This window comes from Mixophyes fleayi, chromosome 3 (genome assembly GCF_038048845.1).
Source record: "Mixophyes fleayi isolate aMixFle1 chromosome 3, aMixFle1.hap1, whole genome shotgun sequence".
In the NCBI taxonomy this organism is placed as follows: domain Eukaryota; kingdom Metazoa; phylum Chordata; class Amphibia; order Anura; family Limnodynastidae; genus Mixophyes; species Mixophyes fleayi.
The window spans coordinates 144,591,081-144,612,195 of record NC_134404.1 but is presented as its reverse complement, the minus strand read 5'-3'; the positions used below and the strand labels follow the sequence as shown (position 1 = coordinate 144,612,195).

At 41.4% G+C, this 21,115-nt stretch overlaps 1 protein-coding gene across 5 annotated transcripts in view; it reads left to right on the top strand.

Annotated features, from left to right (window-relative positions):
- CILK1 (ciliogenesis associated kinase 1) overlaps window positions 1-20,572 on the top strand; it is a 49,134-nt gene extending 28,562 nt beyond the window's left edge. Inside the window, exons 9-15 of one of the 5 annotated variants that reach the window (XM_075202498.1) lie at window positions 4,262-4,429; window positions 5,937-6,245; window positions 10,617-10,810; window positions 11,046-11,194; window positions 11,482-11,592; window positions 11,896-12,009; window positions 17,436-20,572. In XM_075202498.1, the coding sequence (XP_075058599.1) occupies window positions 4,262-4,429; window positions 5,937-6,245; window positions 10,617-10,810; window positions 11,046-11,194; window positions 11,482-11,592; window positions 11,896-12,009; window positions 17,436-17,593 (1,203 nt within the window). In that variant the 3' untranslated portion in view covers window positions 17,594-20,572. Of the gene's footprint in view, window positions 1-4,261; window positions 4,430-5,936; window positions 6,246-10,616; window positions 10,811-11,045; window positions 11,195-11,481; window positions 11,593-11,895; window positions 12,010-16,771; window positions 17,196-17,435 lie in introns of those variants that run through there. The other 4 variants (XM_075202500.1, XM_075202499.1, XM_075202501.1 and 1 more) reach the window with 4 other exon arrangements.
- The last annotated feature ends 543 nt before the right edge of the window (window positions 20,573-21,115 follow it).

Sequence of the window (21,115 nt, the reverse complement as noted above, 5' to 3'; positions counted from 1 at the left end):
AATAATGATTGTCCACTTCCAGTGATGTGGTTCCAAAGCACAATGTGATTTAATAGCAAAAAGTAGCAGAGTAATAACGCAAAATAAAATAAGTACAGCTGTTCCTATTGCAGGCGCTATGGATCCAGCATACAGTCATTCAGTCCTGAAATCTGTGGTCAAAGTGACTGAATACTGGTCCCAAGGCCCCTGCTTCTATACATTCGGTGACACAGTGAAAACAATACAGATTATTTGGCATGTTTCCATAGGTTCAGGCTTAAGGAAAGTCCATTGTAATGCAGGTCATTGGTCAGTTCAAACGATTCCATCCAAGAGTGGGAGTCCGCTCTCTAGAAGATGCATACTAATCTTCCCGCCAAGAACTAGTTCAAACTGGTCTATTTACGTTACACAGACAATACCATTTCAGATCATTTATTCCCTATCATCCATAACTAGCATATGCAAGGTGCGATCCTTTCGGCGATTTGAAACAGACGTCTGCGGATAAATAGGGGATTAGAATGATACCAGACATGATATGTTTCCTGTGACTTGAACCTTAGATCTCACTAACCTGTATATAACATTATAATATTAAACCATAAACTCTGCTATATTTCTTTACAAATAGCTATGTGTTGCAACTAATTTTAATGTGAGCTAATTACATGTGTATGTGTTCGTGTAAATGCATGCACAAGTGTTTGCATGTGTTGTGGTTAGTTACGCTCCTCCACGTCATAGCTTACTAGTTGCATAACTTCAGACATAGACAGTTGGATTGTTAGATATTAATTTGCGATGACCATATCCAATTATCTGACTTTAAAACTGGACGGCTCCTTCCGACCCACTTTAAACTTAAAGTCTCTAAATCTGCACCTGCGGGTAGAAAGATTTTGCATGGAGTCTCTTCGATCAGTTATCAATGGGTTGTAAGTGGGAGAATTCCTGGAATCTACATTTTCCACAGGCCTACCTTCACATCCCCTTATGGGAGGGACATCAACACTTGCTCTGCTTCACCGTGGGTGCTTCCTACTATCCTTTAAGGGTGCTTCCTTAAGGCCTATCCATGGCACAAAGAGTGTTCATAAAAAATAATGGCGGTCATGGCAGCTTGTCTTCGTTCCATGGGGGTAGTGCCCTACCTGGACGACCTTCTCATCAAGGCCCCTTCAGAGCACCTTCTGTATCAGCAGCTGGCTCTCATCATCCGGTTTCTGTAGTGCAATGGCTGAATTATAAACCTGCAGAAATCACAGTTCATTTCATGCCAGCGAATGGTTTTCTTGGGTCTCATCATGAACACCAGAGAAGAGAAAAACTTCCTTCCAGAGGACAAGTCCTGGTCCTTGCATTCCACAGTGAGCCGGGCTCTAGCCAACTCATCTATGATCCTTTGCATGAGACTCTTTTTTAATGGAAAATGGTCTTGACCTTCGAGAAAATCTCTTACGGAAGTTTCACTCCAGATGCTTTCAGTGGGATCTCCTGAGACAGTGGTCAGACTCTTAACTTGATTTGTTGGGAGTTCAATAGGATGTATCTCACAAGGCTCTGTTATCCCTGCAGTGGTGGACTGTCCAGGACCACCTGGGTGTAGGCAGGTCTATTGCTCCGGCGCCTCCAAGTCTGGGGCACCGTGGTTCTTTATCTCCGCCTTCAAGGCCTTTAGAGAGAAAGGGAGGCCTCCCTTACGATAAATATTTTGGAATTGAAAGCCATGTTGATGGCCCTGTAAGGGGCTCCATCCCTTCTTGAGGGGTCCCTCGTCCATCTCCAATCCAACAATGCAAACAATGGCATATGTCAACAAGCAGGGCGTGACAGGGAGTGCCAGAGCGATGCGAGTGGCTCCCCAGATCTTGTCTTGGGTAGAACTATATGTCTCCTAAACTTTCGGCAGTGTTTACCCCAGGCGTGTTAAACTGGGAGGCCCATTGCGTGAGATGGCACGCGGTGCGACCAGGGGAGTGGTCACTCCATCTTGAGGTATTTCAGTTGCTGGTCTGGCAGTGGAGTCTTCCAGACCTGGAGCTTATGGCATCTAGACACAATCGTCTTGTTCCCAGGTTCTGCTGAAGGGCAAGGTACCCCTGGTGGTTGCCATCGACGTCGTGACCATGAGCTGGGAATTCCGGTTTGGATATCTTTCCTCCAAACTCTAATGTCGTCCCCCTGACCCGTGCTCCAGCAGATCAAACAGGGAGGGCTCCCAGTAATACTGATGGCTCCCAATTGCCCGTGCCGGGTCTGGTACGCAGATAATACTGTTCATGGTGATGGGTCTGGAGTGTCTTCTGCCCCTTCGATGACCTCCTGCGCCATGGACCTTTTCGCAATTGGTTGGATTTAATGGCATGGCTGTTGAAGTCAAGCTCTGGTGGTCTAAGGGTCCTCTAGGGTTGTGAACACTTTACTGCAGGCTCGGAAACCCGTTTCAGTGCATATCTACCACAGGATATGGTGCACTTACTTCAAATGGTGTGAACGGCGGGTCTGCCACACTGCTTCCATTCTCCTTCCCCCGATTGCGGCCTTTCTTCAAGATGGTCTAGATCCGGGGTAGGGAACCTGTGGCTCTCCAGGTGTTGTGAAACTACAAATCCCAGCATGCCTTGCCACCTCTCTGCTGGTTATCTACTGGCAAAGCATGCTGGGACTTGTAGTTTCACAACACCTGGAGAGCCGCAGGTTGCCTACCCCTGGTCTAGATGGAGGTTTCGCATCAGCTTCCAGGAGGTTCAACTATCGTCCTTCTCCGTCTACTTCCAGCTGTGTCTGGTGGACATGCTGGACATTCGGACCTTTTTTAAGGGGGTTCTGCATATTCGGTCCCCCAGTGTTCCACCCACGGCACCTTGGGATCTTAACTTGTTTCTTAGCATGCTTCATAATTCTTTTTTCAGCATGCTTCAGGTTCCCCTTTTGAACTGTTACTGTCAGCTGAACTCAGGTTCTTGACATGGAAGGTTGCATTTTTGTTGGCCATTTTTTCGGCCTTTAGAGTGTCAGAACTTGGAGGCCCTTTCCTGTAAGGAACCCTACCTTATATTTCGCTACGATAGGGCAGTACTGTGCTCCTTTCAACTGAAGGTGGTTTTGAGATTCCACTTCAATCAAAAAAAAATTGTGGTTCCGGTGTTCTAGGAGGCATCTACATCCTGGGTACCTAACCGCTTGGAGTCCCTGGTTGTGGTCAGGGCTCTACCCATTTACATCCAGTGGACTGCACGCATTAGCTGCACAGATTCTCTTTTCTAACTGTTTGATCCCCATAAATTGGGTTGACCGGCTTCTAAGCAAACTATTGCTAGATGGCTTACATCAGTCATCAAGCATACTTGTTAGTACGGACCAGTCCAGTTGCAATGCCGCCCATTTCACCCGCTCGGTAGAGGCATTTTGTGCTGCGCCTAATAGGGCCTCTGTGGGCCAGCTCTGCTATGCGCCCAACTGATCCTCGGTCCACACCTTTACCAAATATTATCAGTTCAATGTTATCGCTGCTCCAGATGCCAGCTTTGCCCATAGTGCTTTACGTGCAGGGGTGTCGGAGCGATTCCTCCCTTAAGGGGGGTTGCTTTGGTATATCCCCATGGTAGCAGTGTCCCACAGATTGGATGAAAGAGAAAATAGGATTTTTATACTTACAATAAATCTGCTTCTCTGATTCCATTTGGGGAACACTGCCTTCCCTCCCTTCTGCTGTTTGGTATTTGTTTTTTGTCTCCCCTTTCTTGGGGCTTTAGAATTACACTGAGGAGCTACAGGGGTTTGCATAGGGGAGAGGGGTGAGGGGTCTGTCAGCAAAATACAGTTCACAAGTTAAGTGCCAACTCCACATTCCCCTCATACAACCCCATAGTAGCCGTGTCCCCCAGACGGAATTGGAGAAACAGATTTATTGTATGTATAAAAATCCTCATTTTATTCTGACAATTTACAAAATTATTTTATTTTTTTTGCAGCTTAGTGTAGCTTAAAAATTTAAAAAATAATTTGGCAAAGACCCCCTGTTGGCAAAAAGCTTAAACAAACCTCATATTCAAACTTGTTGTATGAGTTGCTTTTTGTTTTGTTTTTCTTCATTTTGAAATCTAATGAGCTTTTAATTTTTACACATTTATTTCTCTTGGTTAAAGGCCAAATAAGTTTGTGTTTTTTTTGGTTTTTGTCTATTTTTTGATGCTCTGATACATACAGACTTATCTAACATATAAAATACTGCGTCTTGCCTAATTTTTGTCCTAATTCAATTTATTTTATACAGACTGACTGGCTCGAAGGCTACCAGCTTGCCAGTGCAATGAATTTTCGCTGGCCTCAGTGTGTACCAAATAACCTAAAGACATTAATCCCCAATGCAAGCTCTGATGGCATCCAGATCATGCGAGATATGCTACAATGGGACCCAAAAAAGAGACCAACAGCAAGCAAGGTGAGCACTGTTCCCCTTAGTCAGAGATAATAAACCTAGGCTTAGTTTGTTTTTGCTTGCCAATTTAAGATACAGGTGATCTGACTTTAAAATGTCAGGCGTCTCAGGTCTTTAATAATGTTCCTGGACGGAAAGCAGATCACACCCAGATATGAGGATCATCTCATAAAGCCATCTAGGTTTTGCACCAGCAGAACATCAGGTCTTGGGCTTTAGTTTACAGGAGAAACTAAATATAGAATACCATTGTTGTAATATGGTTTTGCCATAAATATTCTTGGACTTTTTTAGCTATTTTGTAAATAAAAATTATGAATGCACCAAATCCAGGATTCAGCCAACAGAATCTGAATCCTAATATCTTCCCCAATACTTGAAAGTGATACACAGAATTTTCACTTTTACAGAGATTAAAAAAAAAAAAAAATTTCCGTTATGCTGCCACTAGGTAACTTGAATATGCAAATTAGATTTCAGTTTTTGTACAGAAATCTGCAGAATCCTTTGCAGTAGGATTGGGTGTTTGGCCAAATACAAAATTATGTAATTGGTGCATACCTAAATTTAAAAAGTCTTGTTTTCATCAGTTTCTTGCCCAAATAGATTCTCATGTCCACCACATACATTTCCATATCACCATACTGTACTTTACCTAGCATAAGACATGGTAATAGTAACCAGCTTACACCCACCACAGTACTCTCCTGTACCCACCATTACAGCCATGTGACCACCTTTCCTGCCTCATGACCATCATTACTGTATATTGCACAGAGCAGCCCTGTTCTGTGCCACCTATATATAGCTGTGCCCACCTGTAACCTCCCACGCCCACAAAAATACTGTTTTGTGGCATATCACTTAGCCCCCTACAACAATTTCTTTTTATTTTGTGCCACCTATATACTTCTCTGTCTTGTCACAACCACTACAGCCCCATGCCTTCATTCAGTGTAAGTTACTTCTTAACATGGGTGTGAAGAGACCATGGAAAGGATGCTGCGCTATTTCATTGAAATTGCTGGCCTTGTCAAGAAAATGTGAGGGTTGTTTTAACCAATTAAACCACAGTTGTTTAATGTTATGAACCTTCTGAAGTTTTATATTGAAATCACATAGTTTTCACTTGTTGCATAGCAGCAGCCACTTCAGTGAATGAAACAGCACCTTGCTGTGTCTGGGGAAGTGATAAATGCTGTACCATGTTGCAGAGAGCAGAGGTTTTCATTAAGCTTAAGGATGATGTTGCATGGGTTTGTTCAAATGCTGCAGTTTTCCATCTACGGCTTCCTGAAGATCCCATTGTGACCCCCTAACAGGTTCTCTAACACACAGGAAGAGCTTCAGAGCATCCATATAATATACAGCTGAAGTACTTACTGTGTGCCAAGCTTTTCAGATTAAAGGATCTCTGTAGTGCATAGTCTAATTTATCCATTTTTTTTTCAAAGACCTGTTTCAACTCATACATGTTTATATAATTTCTGGAATATTTATTTATTTTTAGGCCATTAGACACCCTTATTTTCATGTGGGTCAGACTCTTGGAACACCTCAAAGAATTCAAGAGTTAATTAAACCCCAGAAAGACTTTCAAGAAAAAAAAATTCCACTACATATCAAACCTGTACCACCGCCTCAGCCGCCACCAAAATATCATGCTCGACTTTCAACTCGCACTCTACAGCAAAGCCAGTCAAGTGGACATCCTTTCAAGCTAAACACATCTATGACAGATTCTGCTGATGTCTCCCAAGGGAACGGTTCAGTAAACCACCAACTTCTGCCTGAATTAAGTAACAGAGCACATCCCTCTGTAAGTAGCAGATAATCATATAGCATAAGCAACCATAACCATCCAGGCAGTTTATGATGGTATTGTAAATCCGAATGTAATTAATCAAATTATACTTCTTTTGTAGTTGGTATATTAAGTTTCATGTTTAAAAATATACTTTTATCATGCACATAAGTTATGTTTCACTAGGGTTTGGGCACACTTATTATGTTCAATCTTCATCTCCTGTTTGTTTGGTATGTCCTACTTTCTGAATTGGGCATGGATAGACAAACCTGTAGCCAATCATAGCCTTGTAATATTAACAGTAGCAGGTGATGAGTGTTTATTTTGTTTGAAGCATAGGGCTGAGTGTGCAGTGTCATGGTGGAGAATGGAGGCAAGCAGGAAGCCAAATAGACAAGCTATTTAGATGAAGAAGAATCGGGGTTCCCTAAAAGCACAGAGTACTGATGAGAGGCTTCCATCAAACTGATGTATGAATGCTGTTTCAGAAAGGCGCATTTGACACTAGTTTTCCCGCTCCACACTTGTTTAAGCACTACTTTTAATTCTGTGAGCGAAGTAAATGTAGCTTATTTAGAGGGTTGCTGGGGCATATTTTACATCCCTACAGACTCACTCAAGCTCAGTGACCATGATTAACATCATTGGGAGACTCCCAGTTCGAATATAGTAAGGACACCTGTTCTCTTGCCGAGTACAGAAAGAGTAATTTCTCCGAGATTGCGGTTTCCTCTGCTGCCACTGGTGTTTCCTTGTAGAAAGGAAGACTGAGAGCAGCTTCTCTACATCTCCCCTATTGTTTACAGCGTTTGCAAATTGCCCATAAATGAAAAAATACTTCACTATCCTTCCTAAAGAACTGCTCTAACTTTCCAGAAAACAGTCAGCCAAAACTTCACTTTTGTGGCGAAAAATGGCCTGGTGATACCAACACAGCGTTGGGGTAGACTTTCACCACTTCTCTCCTGAGGGAGCACATTATAGATACATAGATGGCAGCAGAAAATAATCCAAAGGTCTACCTAGTCTGCCTTTTTTTTTTTGGGGGCCAATAGACTGTTTCATGGATTTATCAACCTTTCTGTTTGAAAGACTGAAAAGCAGCATAAGGAAAAACTTTTGTAATGTTTGCCCCTTTCCAGTTAAGTTTTGATATGCAGCCCATGCACCATTTTAGTAACCCTTTTCTGATTTCATTAATGTATTTTTGGAGATAGGACCTCAATAATTTTACACAGTACTCCTATATGAGGGCTTACCAGTAATCCATAAAGTGGTCCTCCAACAGCTACTAATACCTTCTCCTATGCAACATCCTACTGGCTTTACTCACTACTTGATTACTCTCCCTTCTTCATATCTCCTGAAACTAAGTTGATAGGTCCATTCCCTTAACTCGAACCTTAGGTGCTTAAACAGTTCTTACTGTCCTATATTCAGCTGAGATTTTAATGATTATTATGTTTGCTATTTAAAATAGACATTGACCTTTTTTTTAATTTTTTTTTATTATTATTATTTTGATCCTGTAAAATATACCAGCCCTAGCTATAGTGAAGGTTACGGGTCCTATTTAGAGGTGGATGCATTTGCATTTGACGTACATAGGGAGAAGCTCATTTTAAAAAAAATCAGGTATAGTGTGTACACATGAAGCTGCCTGCTGATCGGGCCTTTTTTTTTTTTTTTTTTTTTTTTTTTTTTTTGTAATTAGCCTGTCGTTATTAAATCTGTGTATCCATAGTGTCAGGAACCCTTCCAACCAATACAACACCACCCGGAGTCTACTCTATAGTCAGGTGTTCACTGGAGCCCCTAGTGGTGGGGACAGACTTGGCTGCAGACTACAGAGGGTCGTGTGGTGTGTATCAGCTGTGGGGAACCCAGAGGCAGAGATAATGGCAGGCAACAGTTCCAAAGGTCAGGCCGAGGTCAGGGGTCACTTACTAGGAAGAATAGTCCAGAAGCACGCCAAGGGTCGAGGTCACGGGCAATACAGCAGAAACGGTGGTACAGGCCAGAAGGTCAAGGGCACAGGCAAAACAGGCAAATCCAGGAAACAGGCAGAGGTCATACACGGCAGAAATCAATTCAAAAGGTTACCACCAAAGGTACAGGAGAGCAACAGCAGGCAGCGACACAGGAACTGGAAGCTATAACCGGCAGGGAGGCTAAGCCCTCCCTGCCTTAAATACTGAAACAGACCAATGAAAGCCCAATACTCTAATTGCCCACAGGCTGTCCCTTAATAGTATTAGCCCGCAGGCTTGCCCCGCTCTTGCGCACGTGCCCGGCTGATCTGTAATGCCGGGACACGGTGCTGGACAGAAGAGCGTCTGGCCGTTGCTATGGCAGCGGCCGACGAGCCCCTGGAAGTGACGTCCCGGTCGTCATAGCGACGGCCGGGGCGGAGGTAGGAGAGTCGCGGCGGCTGGACATCGCCGCGGCTCGTAACACATAGCCATAGTTTTATTAATATGTTTAATGCGTCCACTATTTCAGGATTAAATGTCATGGATTTTGCTTTAGTTTCCCCTTCTTCAGTATCTAATAGCCTTTCCCCATGTGCATTTATAGATTCCTGTGAAGGAAATTCCAGGACTTAGCAATGCAGACTCCTTCCTTCTTGAGCGATGTCCGTCTGTCAGCCGCTCGGATCATACTCGGCACACACTTTTCAAATTAGAACGCCTTACCGCATCTACTAGTTAATCAAATTTGTTAACTTTGGTTGAGCACATTTGGCATGGTGTCCAAATACCTGGAGAAAACTGCTGTGGATGCAAGGAATATTGGGGCTATGCAAATGGACGTTGCAGTCCATACCCTTATTAATAGTAAATAATCAAATTTATTTAGTGCATATCAAATTATGCAGTTCTGTACAGAGAATGTTATCATTCCCATCAGCCCCTACCCCATTGGAGCTTAGTCTAAATTCCCTATCCTGCACATATAAGGTCACTTTTGTCTAAAGCAAATTAACCCACCAGTATGTTTTTGGGAGTGTGAGAAGTTACCCACGCAAACACGGGGAGAACATGCAAACTCCACATTGATAGGTCCCTGGTTGGAATCTTACACAGGACCTTAGCGCTGTGACTCAGCAATGCTAAACATTGTACTTTTCTCTGGGAAGGTCTTCTGTCCAGAACTGGATACGGTTAATAACATGGCCATTGGAAGAATGCATTCTTTTCTATCCATCAATGCTACTTGATTTTCTTCTTTCATTCCTTAAGGAAAGCTACAATTCCGTCTTCCAGAAGACACTCTTCTGCTTCTCGTCTGCAGAGAGGACAGCAACCTCAGGCAGTTTAGTGACCAGCAAGAGCTCCCTTGCCATGAGAAAGCTGGCAGGAGCATGCGGAGGGCAGAGAGGAATGTCCCCGCTATTGTGGCAGTTTTCATTCCGGGTCTGAAAAACTGGGAAGAATATTTTCTCAACAGACATGCCCCACACTCTGGAGAATGGTCAATTCACCTGGAAGGAAGTCTTTCAGCAGATTGTGGAAAGATGGGGTCTGCAGATGTAGACATGTGGCATCTCCGTCCTACAAAGGTGGCGTGCTTCTTCTCAAGGACAAGGGATCTTAAGGCATGGTGGGTAGACGCCATGTCTGTCTTTTTGGCCTTTTCGTCTGATTTCCCTGTTCTCTTTGGAAGCATTGCTTCTGCAGGTCGTAGAGAACGTAAACAGAAGGCTATATTGGTAGCACTGGACTTGCCAAGAAAGTTGTGTTACATGGCTATTCTCAACATGGCAAAGGGCCCATAGTGGGTCTGCCTCACAATGATTTTACAAATTCATTATTTTTGTATTAAAAGTTGACTGTTTTTACTCTACAACGTCTAAGCATGTATGGGCAGCTTTGGGTCACCCCCAGTGTTTCATTGTCCCTCATAAGGATGAAGTAGGAAGCAGAATTTTTATATTTTCATTAAACCTCTACAGAGTACACTGGGGGATATTGGACTCCCAATCTCTACATTTTTATTTATTTATTTATTTATTTTCTAAAAGAGTTCTACGTTTTGTTTTTTGTTGGAGAACATTGTTTCATCTCTCGTTCGGTTCCTCCTTTGCTCAGTAATTTTTTTTTATTTTTTTTTAACAAAGCCCCAAAAGGACAGAGCAACCCAGCAGGCAGCGGCGATATAGAGGGACAGGCTTTCAGACTTTTTAGAGCGAAATCTAAAGTGCCAAAACGCCAGCTAAGCGTCTATATCCTAGTGTTCCCCGATGAATTCAGAGAAACTTTTCAGAATGATCTTTGCAAAAAGCTAAATAATCTGTTGCTAGAAATGTGATCAACCCATAGCCAAATATTATAGATTAATCAGAAAAAAAAAGAAAACGAAACAACTTGTTTCCATTTTCAGAAAGCTGCCTCCACTTTACAGAATACTAATGTGGATCTGAACACAAAGAATCGGCGACGATGGGGATATGTAACCAGAACACTGAAAGGATCCGATGAATGGGACGACATGCAAGACCTGGATATTCGTTCTTCTATTGCTAGAACTGACATGAAGAATGACAAATGCAGACCAAGTGATGAAGGTCTTTGTAGGTAAATAGAGGGGTTTTTTTTTTTTTCATTTTTTTATTTATTTCCTTACGTATATAGATCTAAATATTTGTGTGTGACCAGAAGGTGAAGGCTCTCTTGGCCTTAGCTCTTTTCTAGGAAGGCAAGGAATATGATATATGGGTGGTTGTTTATTTTTGATTCGGAGTTTAAGTATTCTTGAAATTAAAACATCATTTTATTATCTTTTTATTTCATTATTTTGGATTCGCTAAAGCAGCTTTGAGAGCATTTTAGACTTGAAGCAGGAGGACCACATTGGTACAGCTGGACCGGTGCATTCCTCATTCTCTCGGCAAGACACTGCAGCATCCAGGAGAACATCGGCTAAGCAACATTATCTGAAGCACGCCAGGTATTTGCCTGGTCAGTACAACTATTTTGGTTCTTTCAGCAAATGATTCCTTATACCCTGTTTTCCCTCTTTTTAAAATAGGATTTATTTTATTATTTGAAATGTATTCAAAAGTCACAACCTTCTCTAGTAGACTATTTACTTTAGTTCGGGTTGAAACTTTATTGCCTTGCAACCTGATGCGACATGGACAGATCTCTTATTCGTTGCATAATTAATTTGGCTTCAAACTATGCTATGTTCATGTGACAAATTTATTCTAGCATACTCACACCACTTTTTATGTCTTGTTTATTAGGGATCACCATCAAGAACAGTGTTGGAAAAACCCCAAGTACTGATGCAATTAATATATATACCCAATGGCCAAACATTAATCAGCCAATAAAACCTCCCCTTGCACCAGCAGGTAAAACCTTGTACTTATTTCTCCATCAATATATATATATCCTTCAATATATACTTTAGTAAACTATTTTGAATAACAGACATACTTTCTCATGTTTTGTCAACACTGTAAGGGCAGAACAGTGGCATCTTTCTCTGTATGCCAAACTATATTAAGGTAGTTTAAAGGATTCTTGAAAACCTGTAAAATTACACACTAAAGGGGACCTTTTGTAAATAGTCTGTAGTTTTGTAACCCCTTTCTGTGTGCATTCTTGATTAGCAATGGCAGACTGGGAGATAAACATGTTTGTTCTCATTTCAGGGCAGTCTGGAGATAGCGGCTCAGTTACTGGCTACATTCCTGCTTTCTTAAAGCAAGAAATGAGTTGTGTTGGACAGAGGACTCGTTTAGCACCTCTTACCGAGCCATCTCCCAGTAAGTTTTATAGCAAAAAAACAAAGCATTCCGTGGAGTCTGCTAACTCTTTGTAGAGGTGTTTTGTTATTTTCTACTACATTACGCTCAAACATTTCTTTCCTTAGTACCTATTGGCGTTTGAAACAATTAAAATAATAGTAGGTGGTCCTGGAGTCAGACGCACTTTAATCTTTAAAAGTGTTGAGTGTACCTCAACCCCTACAATGCCCCTCCCATAGGAAAATACTCCTCAGTTTATTTTAAGTGGCCTGGGAGATAGGCGTGTATTCTCAGGGCTGGACCTTTTTATTTTCATTTTAATTTATTTTTACTTTTTGTGTTGGGCTCAGGAATACCTTCCCAGGAGTGGATAGCTTTCTCCCACTCCGGCTCCCTGAGCTCTGCGGGCTTTCTGCACAGCTGCATTTACATGGCATCCGTACAGTCCTCGGTGCAGGCGGCCAGCACTGGCAGCCGTGACCGCAGCAGGCCTAGTGACAGCTGCTATGGTCATGTCCCCCCTTGACAACAATCACATGCCAGTTCCAGTTGATGATAGGAAGGGAAGGTCTCTCTCCCTCCTCCTTTCCTCTTGGCTTGCTTCCTCAGCGGAGATGCCATATTACAAGACACAGTATATCTACATGTCTCACCTGATGTGCTCCTCCTTATAGGACAGTTTTTAACACTCTTTATACTTTCGCTGTGTGGTATGCAATATGTGAGTGTTGTGAGTGAGCCTGCTAATATACATAACAATGGTTTATAGAATAGTGTGACCAGCCATTTGTAAAATTTTGCTTGCACGTAGATATATAGTTTATAGCATACATATATTGTGTGCATCTGGTGTTTGCAGTAGAATCTTTCTTGGAAGTCCCTTTTTCTGTTATCCTGTAATTGTAAAGTCTGTTTTGCATTATACGTGTGCAAAGTGTAACGCTAAATTGTCTTAGGGCCTACGGGTCAGACTGTCCACATGTGCTGCGTGTGAGGCAGCACTCCGAGAACAGCGGCTGCCTCTGTCTAAGCCGGCAGTTGTTGATGAAACAGCTTTGCTTCACTCCCTTACGTCTATAGCTGAACTCACAAGGGTAATGTTTCGCTATGAGGTAGGAGATTCTTCCAGTTCTATTTTTGCACCACATATTCCAAGCTCCCAGTTGGTACCCCCCAATTCGGATGTGTCCCAAGCGGAGTGCAGTCCCTCGCTGAGTTCGACCAAGGTTTAGCTACTGGCCTGTTTCTAACTGGAACATCTCCTTAGCACACTCCATTGGATGAAGAGTAAACATCATGTACCACAAGCGGCTCTGGCATTAGATTCTACTTCTGATCTCTCTTCAGATGAAAGGCAAATTAATAAGGGATTCTGAGGCAGGGGCGGATCTAGAAAACTGTTGTACCCCGGGCGATTTAGGGGGGGCGATTTAGGCCCCGCCCCCTTTCTGACACCTAAGGCTGCCGGCGGCTGCACGCTATGTGCAGGTCCGTTCGGCAGTGACAGGCAGGGACAGTGTGCTGTCTGGCATCTCTGATTGTGTAATCAGAGCAGCCGGGCAGCACACTGTCCCTGCCTGTCACTGCAGAACGGACCTGCACATACTGTGCAGCTGTCGGCAGCAAGTGTCTGCTAGGGGGGGCGATTGCCCCGATCGCCCCCCCCCCCCCCCCCCACCCCCCGGATCCGCCACTGTTCTGAGGAGTAGGACTCGGGTAGTATGGAGGATTCATTCACCGCCCAGAGCGTGAATGACTTTGTTTTAGGAGTTTGCCAGACCTTAGGTTTTTTGCGGTCCCAGAAATCTGATTCAGCTGGGTTCTCCCTCTTCAAGAGGCAAAAGAAGCAGGTTATCTGTTTCCCTCCACCTCCCCAACTAATGGATATGATATCTGAGGCATGGAAAAAGCCGGACTGCCGTTTTCATATACCAGGAATGTTCAGATCCCTTTATCCTCTACCAGATCCACCCATTGACCGGTTGACTAGGACCACTACTATCATGGTGCAGGGTGAATTCGCACTTAAGGACGTTACGGACAAGAAATGTGATGTCTTGCTCGGCTTAGGAAGCTGCAGTTAGTCTTTTCAGACCTGGCATGTCTACAACCTGAGTGAACAATGCAATTCAGGCATGAACAGTAAGGGTCTCTGTGACGACAGCCCCACAGGCTGATAACTTGTACTGGTAGTTCATATTAGAGAGGTGTGTGAATTTCTGGGTCAGTCGTCCTTGGATGCCATGTTGGTCGCATCCAAACTCTCATCACTAATTATAGTGGCATGTCGGTTTATTTGTGGCTTGCCTTTTGGTCCGCGAATGCAGGTTCCAAGCAGACCCCAGAGGCATTATCATTTGATGGAGTAACCCTCTTTGGATCCCTGGAGCTTCGGGCAGTTCATGACGTGCTTATCCAAGCCCAGAGGTTTCTGGTGGGCAAGCTGCTGAAGGTCCAGTCAATGTTGCAGCAGGGGCTTACCTGAACCATCAGGAGGACACCTGCAGCACCATGGCCACGAAGGAGACGTCAAAGATTATGTCTTGGGCAGAAGGTCACCTTCCGGTGATATCGGCCATCTTCATACCAGGAGTGGAAAACTGGGAGGCAGATTATCTCAGTTGCAACAGAATCCATCTGGGAGAATGGTCCCTTCACAGGAACGTGTTCAAGCTTCTGGTTCAGCGCTGCGGTCAGCCAGACCTAGATCTCATGGTGTCCCGTCTGAACTTCAAGGTTCCTCTGTTCTGCGTGAAATCCTGGGATGCCACCACAGGGTTTGTCTATGCCATGGTGATTCAGTGGTGCTGTCATCTTGTTTACCTCTTTTTAGAATTTGAAGAGCAAATGAGTGGCAGCCATACTAGTGGCTCCAGACTGGCCCCATGGTACTTGGACCTTCTAGGGATAGCCGTAGGTCTTCCCTTCCAGCTGCCTCTCCATCCTGACTTCTCATACAAGGACCTCTTCGTTGCCACTTGTTAAGTTAACTGGTTTTGACGGTGTGATTACAGAGACCCTGATCGGGCTCGGTGGATTCTCTCCATCGGTCGTGAAAACCATGACCAGGCCCAGGAAACCTCCTTGTGCTGAAAATTACTATCGGGTGTGGAAAGTGTATGTACTCTGGTGCGAGGGGCTACATTTCCACACTTATCGATTCAATCTTTCCAGGTTGTTCTCCTTCTTTCAGGCAGGTCTAAATAAAGGCTTACACTTACCCTCTTTGAAGCTGTAAGTCTCAGCGTTGTCAGTTGTCTTCCACCACAAGTTGGCTGGTATGAAGGATGTTCAGACCTTCCTGCAGGGGGTTCTTCATCCTGAACCTGCCTTTGTACACACGATTGAGCCATGGGACCTTAACTTGGTAATCAGGGCCCTTATTAATGAGCCATTTGAACCTTTAGAGTCTCTGGATCTCAGTTATCTTGCCTAGAAGTTTGGTTTCCTTTTGGCTGTTTCTTAAGTGAGCCTAGTGTCTGAGTTGGGGGGGGGGGGGGCATTGTGTTGTGCTCCACCTTTCTGGTGTTTCATCCGGAACGGGCTGTGCTTTGCACAAAGCCCTTCTTTTGTCCCAAAGGTGGTCTACTGGTTTGTTTTAAACCAAGAGATTGTGGTGCTGACCTTTTCTTCGTGGTCTTCAGATCCATCCTTGTTGCTTCTGGACTTGGTCTGGGCTCTTCAGTGTTATGTGGACCGTACTGCGGCGGTTCCCAAAACTACTGATTTTGTTTGTACTGTATTATGCGTAGAAGCGTCTGTCCTTTGCTAGATTGATCACTTCAACTATCAGACTGGCCTATGTTCAGTTGGCTAAGCCGGTGCCAGGGGGCTTGACAGTTCATTCGACCAGGGCTGCTGGTGCTTCCTGGATGGCACATCACAGAGCTTCAGCTGAACAGTTGTGCAGGGATGCTACCTGGTCGTCTGTTCACGCTTTTGGGAAATTCTACAGGTTGTAGGGCTTTGCATCTCAGTATGCTAGCTTTGGCTACAAGGTTTTGCGAGCAGCTGTTTCGGGCAGCTTTGGAATCTCCCCAATATTTTGCAGTGTCCCCCATTAAGGTGATAATATTTTTGTACTCCTTGTAAAATCCCTTTCTCTATTTTCTTTTAGTTCATTGGGGGAAACTGCGCACCTACCCTTGCTCTGTTTATGTGCTGGTTGCCTGTTTTGTTGTTCTTATTGACCTTGGTAGGCCCTCTTTTGGGTTGTGTTATTTTAAGAAAATAAATAAATAAATAAAGTGTATCTTCCTATGAGAGGGGCATAGTAGGTGTGGGGCTACACTCGACACTTTTTTTTTTTTTCTTTTTCTTTTAAGTTTTTAAAGCGCCTCTGATTCCGGGACCACCTACTATACCCCAATGTTTTGCAGTATACCCCAATGAACTAAAAGGTATTTTAGAGTGGGTCCAAAAATCCTATTCTTTTAAAGTTGACCCAAAGTCTGGCTTTTGGTGCTAGGACCTAGTAATTCCTTTGCCTGCAGTCATTTAGCTCCACTCTGTAGTAGGTAGGTCACATAGTTTGTCTTGATCTTATGAAGCAATATGAAAAAGTTCACTCCCAACAATTAAAATAAGACTTTCATTTTTACTTTGTATGAACCCCTAATGGTGTGTACATATACATTAAGATACCCTGTAGGTCAGTTAATCCTTATTAAAAAAATAAGATACTCAAAAAAAAAGTCAATTGAATTTAATAATACAGTAAATTGTTATTGAGTTAAATTTAATATGTACTCACAAAATCTGTGTAACTTACTCTTGTTAGGTATACTACAAATTGAGGCACCTGTGACCTACATCATTAAGCCTGCATATTATGGCAGCAACTTGTCTAATGAGTCTGTGAGGCAGTGGATTCTCTTGCAGTGACTTGAGAGTCGAGGTTCTCCCAAGCTCTGCTCAAGTTTGACTGGGAATTTGACCTTCAATTTTTGTCTGGAAACAATAGCAGATACATTTGTCTTTATTTTGAATTTTGTCAGTTTGTCCTTTTTTTTAAATTGACAGTCTATGATACTTTACAATGTGCCAGCGCAGTGGAATGTATTTATCAGTGATGGTGAACATACATCTTCATATCACTTCATACAAAAACTTTTTCCTCAAATGTGTATTCATATTAAGAGGATTTTGAAAAGTATTGAATACCTGTAAATCAATTAGCTTTTTTTAATTTGTTTTTGTAACACATTTAGCTCATCTTATGTTTCTTAATAGGTATCATTTACTAACATTGCATGAAAATTTGTACTGAAAGGTTTATTACTGAATCTTTTTTTTTTTTTTTTTTTGCATTTATTTCAAAGAGTTTGGTACTCAATAACATGTATCAATAAAGTTTTAACAAAATAAGTCCTAAAACCGAATAAAAGTTAAAAATACATCAATGCGGTTTTTAAAACCATGATTTCATTTATTTTTCTATTTAGAGTTTGGGTCTCTGAAATCTGTTGGACTGTGTCTAGGACAGTCTACCTTCAACTCTTCATCCAAAAGCTCTCCTACTCGGTCTCCCAAACCACCACCCCCTCTACAGCCAATCCATGGAAGAACAGACTGGATATCCAAATATGGTGGCCGCAGATAGCAAAGTAAAGCACTTTTTATATTCCGAATGCCAAACTTGCAGTATCTACCCTTTTGAAGAAGCGACCTTATTTTTATTTATTTTTTGCAAAGCACATTTTGATAAAACCGATCTCCTATCACTGATACACACGTTACTGATCTAAAAGCGGGACACCACGCCACCGTTGGAGTTCTTCCCTACTGCAACAAAGTGAATGAAAGAAGATAGGGAATAGCTTTTCAGCGCTCATGTGAGCATCTCATACAATGCATGCTGGTAAAAATTATATTTTTGCAACCCAAAGGTTTCTATAAGTTTTTGTTTTTAAAAGAATATATAGTGTTATTTTAGGGGATAATGTTTTTCTCATATGGTTGCCTTTATTACCAGGCATGGATTTCCATACATGCATCTATCACCAAGAGAGAGGTAGGCAGGTTGCTTTGAATACATATGTGAATACACTCCTAGCAAGAAGCAATTAAAGTAATCTGGTTATTGTTGTACTTGATGGTAAAGAAAAAAAACCTAAAAATAATATTTTATATTCAGGGATGTCCTTTAATTTCACAGTACTTAATGGTCTGCAGAACATTGCTGGACGATGCAGTGCAGATCCTTATAGAGCTAAAAAAAAAAAAAAAATTAGTCACACCACTGGCTTATACGATTCACCTCTACACAATTGAGACCTAAACTGTACAAAATCATAAGGGTAAACATCAGAATGATTACTAGTTGTTCACTAACTCTGTGAGATTATGTTGTATCTCTCGGCTGTAAATATAGGCTGTGATGAGCCACTTGGAGTACTTTGACCACAAAAGGTCAGCACCAGGTAAAAAAAATTTATTTGACTTTACATATTTTACATGTACCCTATATTTAAAAACAAAAAAACTAGTAGCCAGCCTGTATTTTCTTTTTGTTTTTCTAACAATTTTCTTTGACCTGAAGTGCTTTATTTTGAGGAATGGTCTTTAAAAATATATTTTATACATCAACTGCACAGTTTTGTTTTTTTTTTTGCTTGTTTTAGTTTATATGTCTCCAAACGTCACGTGCACTAACTATTTTTCAGGGGGCCTGAAGCAAAGTACAATCAAATCAATGTATTTACTCCACTTTAATATTGATATAGGTGGTGTCTAAAGGTCTTTGGAATAAAAAGTAACCTAAAGCTGGGTACACACCTATGCAATCTTACTTCAAATGAAATTTCTGTAGCTATTTTACAAACAATTGAATGTCCCAATGAGCATGCATGATTTGCCTTCAGACCTGTGATCTTCATCTCTCATAACCATTTGCTGAAAAGATTGGGACTCCGTACACACACAAAAGATATCTGCCTACGCTGCGCAATATGTTGGATAGACGGTCATTAGTACGTCCACATTTGCTTGACATTGTCGATTTGTGATTTTTTTAGGAGTTTAGAAAAACAAATTAACATATGCAGTGTGTTTTTGTACGATAAAACATGATTGTAGTAGTGTACACACACTTGCAGTATCTGAACAAATGGTCATGAAATGTGTGATCTGCACGATAATTGCATATACTGTGTGTGTTTCCAGATTTATGTATGCTTTCAATTTGTTTTGTTGAGACTACATTGCACAGACCTCTATTGTAGAGTAGGACCTTGACTATATTATTCCATATAGCATTATTGCATTCAAGCTTACTGTAAATATTGTTTTTCCTTCTTACACAATTTCAATAAACGGAGAATCCAATGGTCTTTATTATTTTAGGTACATACAACTAGTGATAGCACATTACTAAACACTTTCTCATTTTAAAATGACCTTAACAAAACATTAATTGAAGCAGTGCCATTGGGATTTTTCCTTACAATTAGCTTAAATTTTACAATCAGATTCTCCATGAAGCAGTGAATAGTTTTGGCATTTGTTTGTCCATAACCTGTAATAAATGAAGAGGGCCAGATTAGAATGGCTTTAAATAAAGATTATTTGGGGTTTTTTCAGACACTAAACTGTATATATTGGCTGTGTCACTTAATAAATGGAGGCATATGACAAAGCTGGTATCTTAACATGACAACTTGTAAAATGAAATAAGTAGCCAGATGCAAAATGTGTACATAGGAATATATTTATTTCATTATATACTTCTAAATCTGCAAGTATATGAATTGCTTTTTTCAGATGTGCCAACTAATGCATTATTGTTTAAATATTTCTATATAGTTCTATAATAAGTTTACATAATGGATAAAACCTATGTTTTGTTCTTTTTACTAGCTACAGGACTTTATTGCCAAATATTTGCTTTTTGTTCACACCACAGGCTTAATATGCAACAGCAGTCCTTCAGGACACAATTGAAGTTTTAGATATTTGGCACTAAAATTAAAAGGCAAATGCTTTTATATTCTGTATTAATCATATTGCCAGCCATTTTTTTTTATTGTGCTAATTAGCAATTAAGGAATTATATAGTACATTTACTATTCATTATTGAACAGTTGCGGGGATATTTCTTCCTTGCATTCTCTTTTTATTGGGGGGGTGTTATAGTAATAGAGCAGAAAGTGTCCACTCAGAATAAATCTAAAAATTGGATTTTCTCATTGGCCTTTTTCACTGTTGGCAAGTATACAAATTGACCAGCTAAGGGAACATAAGCAAGCATAAATCTTTGTGCCTCCCCCCAAGATCCTAAAAAGACCAGATATGAGTTAATGATGCTGTGGCTTGTAATGACAATCATGATTATGTTTACCTACTATTAAAACTTTTACATTTTATTTGATGACATTGACAATAACCATGCATTACGTGTCTATACTTTCTAATTGTTTTGGTTTTTGTGTAGTCTTTATACCGGAGGAGCTGGTTTGTATGGTGGCACTTCAACTGCCCTTTGATAGTTTGCATTTCTAGACAATGACTCTTTTTTTATGTTTTATATTGTATGTGTCACTTTCTACAAATCTTACAATAAAAGTCGTCTGTTTTTTGCTTAGGTGTTTCACTTGTAAATTGTATAGTTACATATCAGAACCATACACAAAAATACTATTATAAACAGTTCTTTGGGTTACATTATCTCACATGTTTTCTCTTTTAACCCAAACTTGCTAGTCTCATGATTATGGATAGCTAGGCTTGACTGATGTTCAACTAAAGCTTTAGGTTAACAATTTCCCATCCTATAATTAACCCATTGCTCACCATTCCCTGGCTTATAAAATGTTTGTTTCTCCTTCATCCATTCTGGGGGGACACTTCTACCATGGGGTTGTATGAGGGCACATGGAGTTGGCACTTAAATAGTTAACAACTAAGTTTGCTGCTGACTCCTTCCCCCTACAACCCCACAGACATCGGTTTTGTTTAAGTGCCTAAGGAGTTGGGCTTTAGTACTGCTGCTAGATTAGATTTTATTTTCTTAGTGTTACTGACATGTCAATGAGGTTAGGAGTGGATTAGTATTATGTTTTATACTGCTTCCTTTAGTTTTTAAGTGAAAATTTTGTTTATTAAAACAAGAGCAAGAAGAAGATAG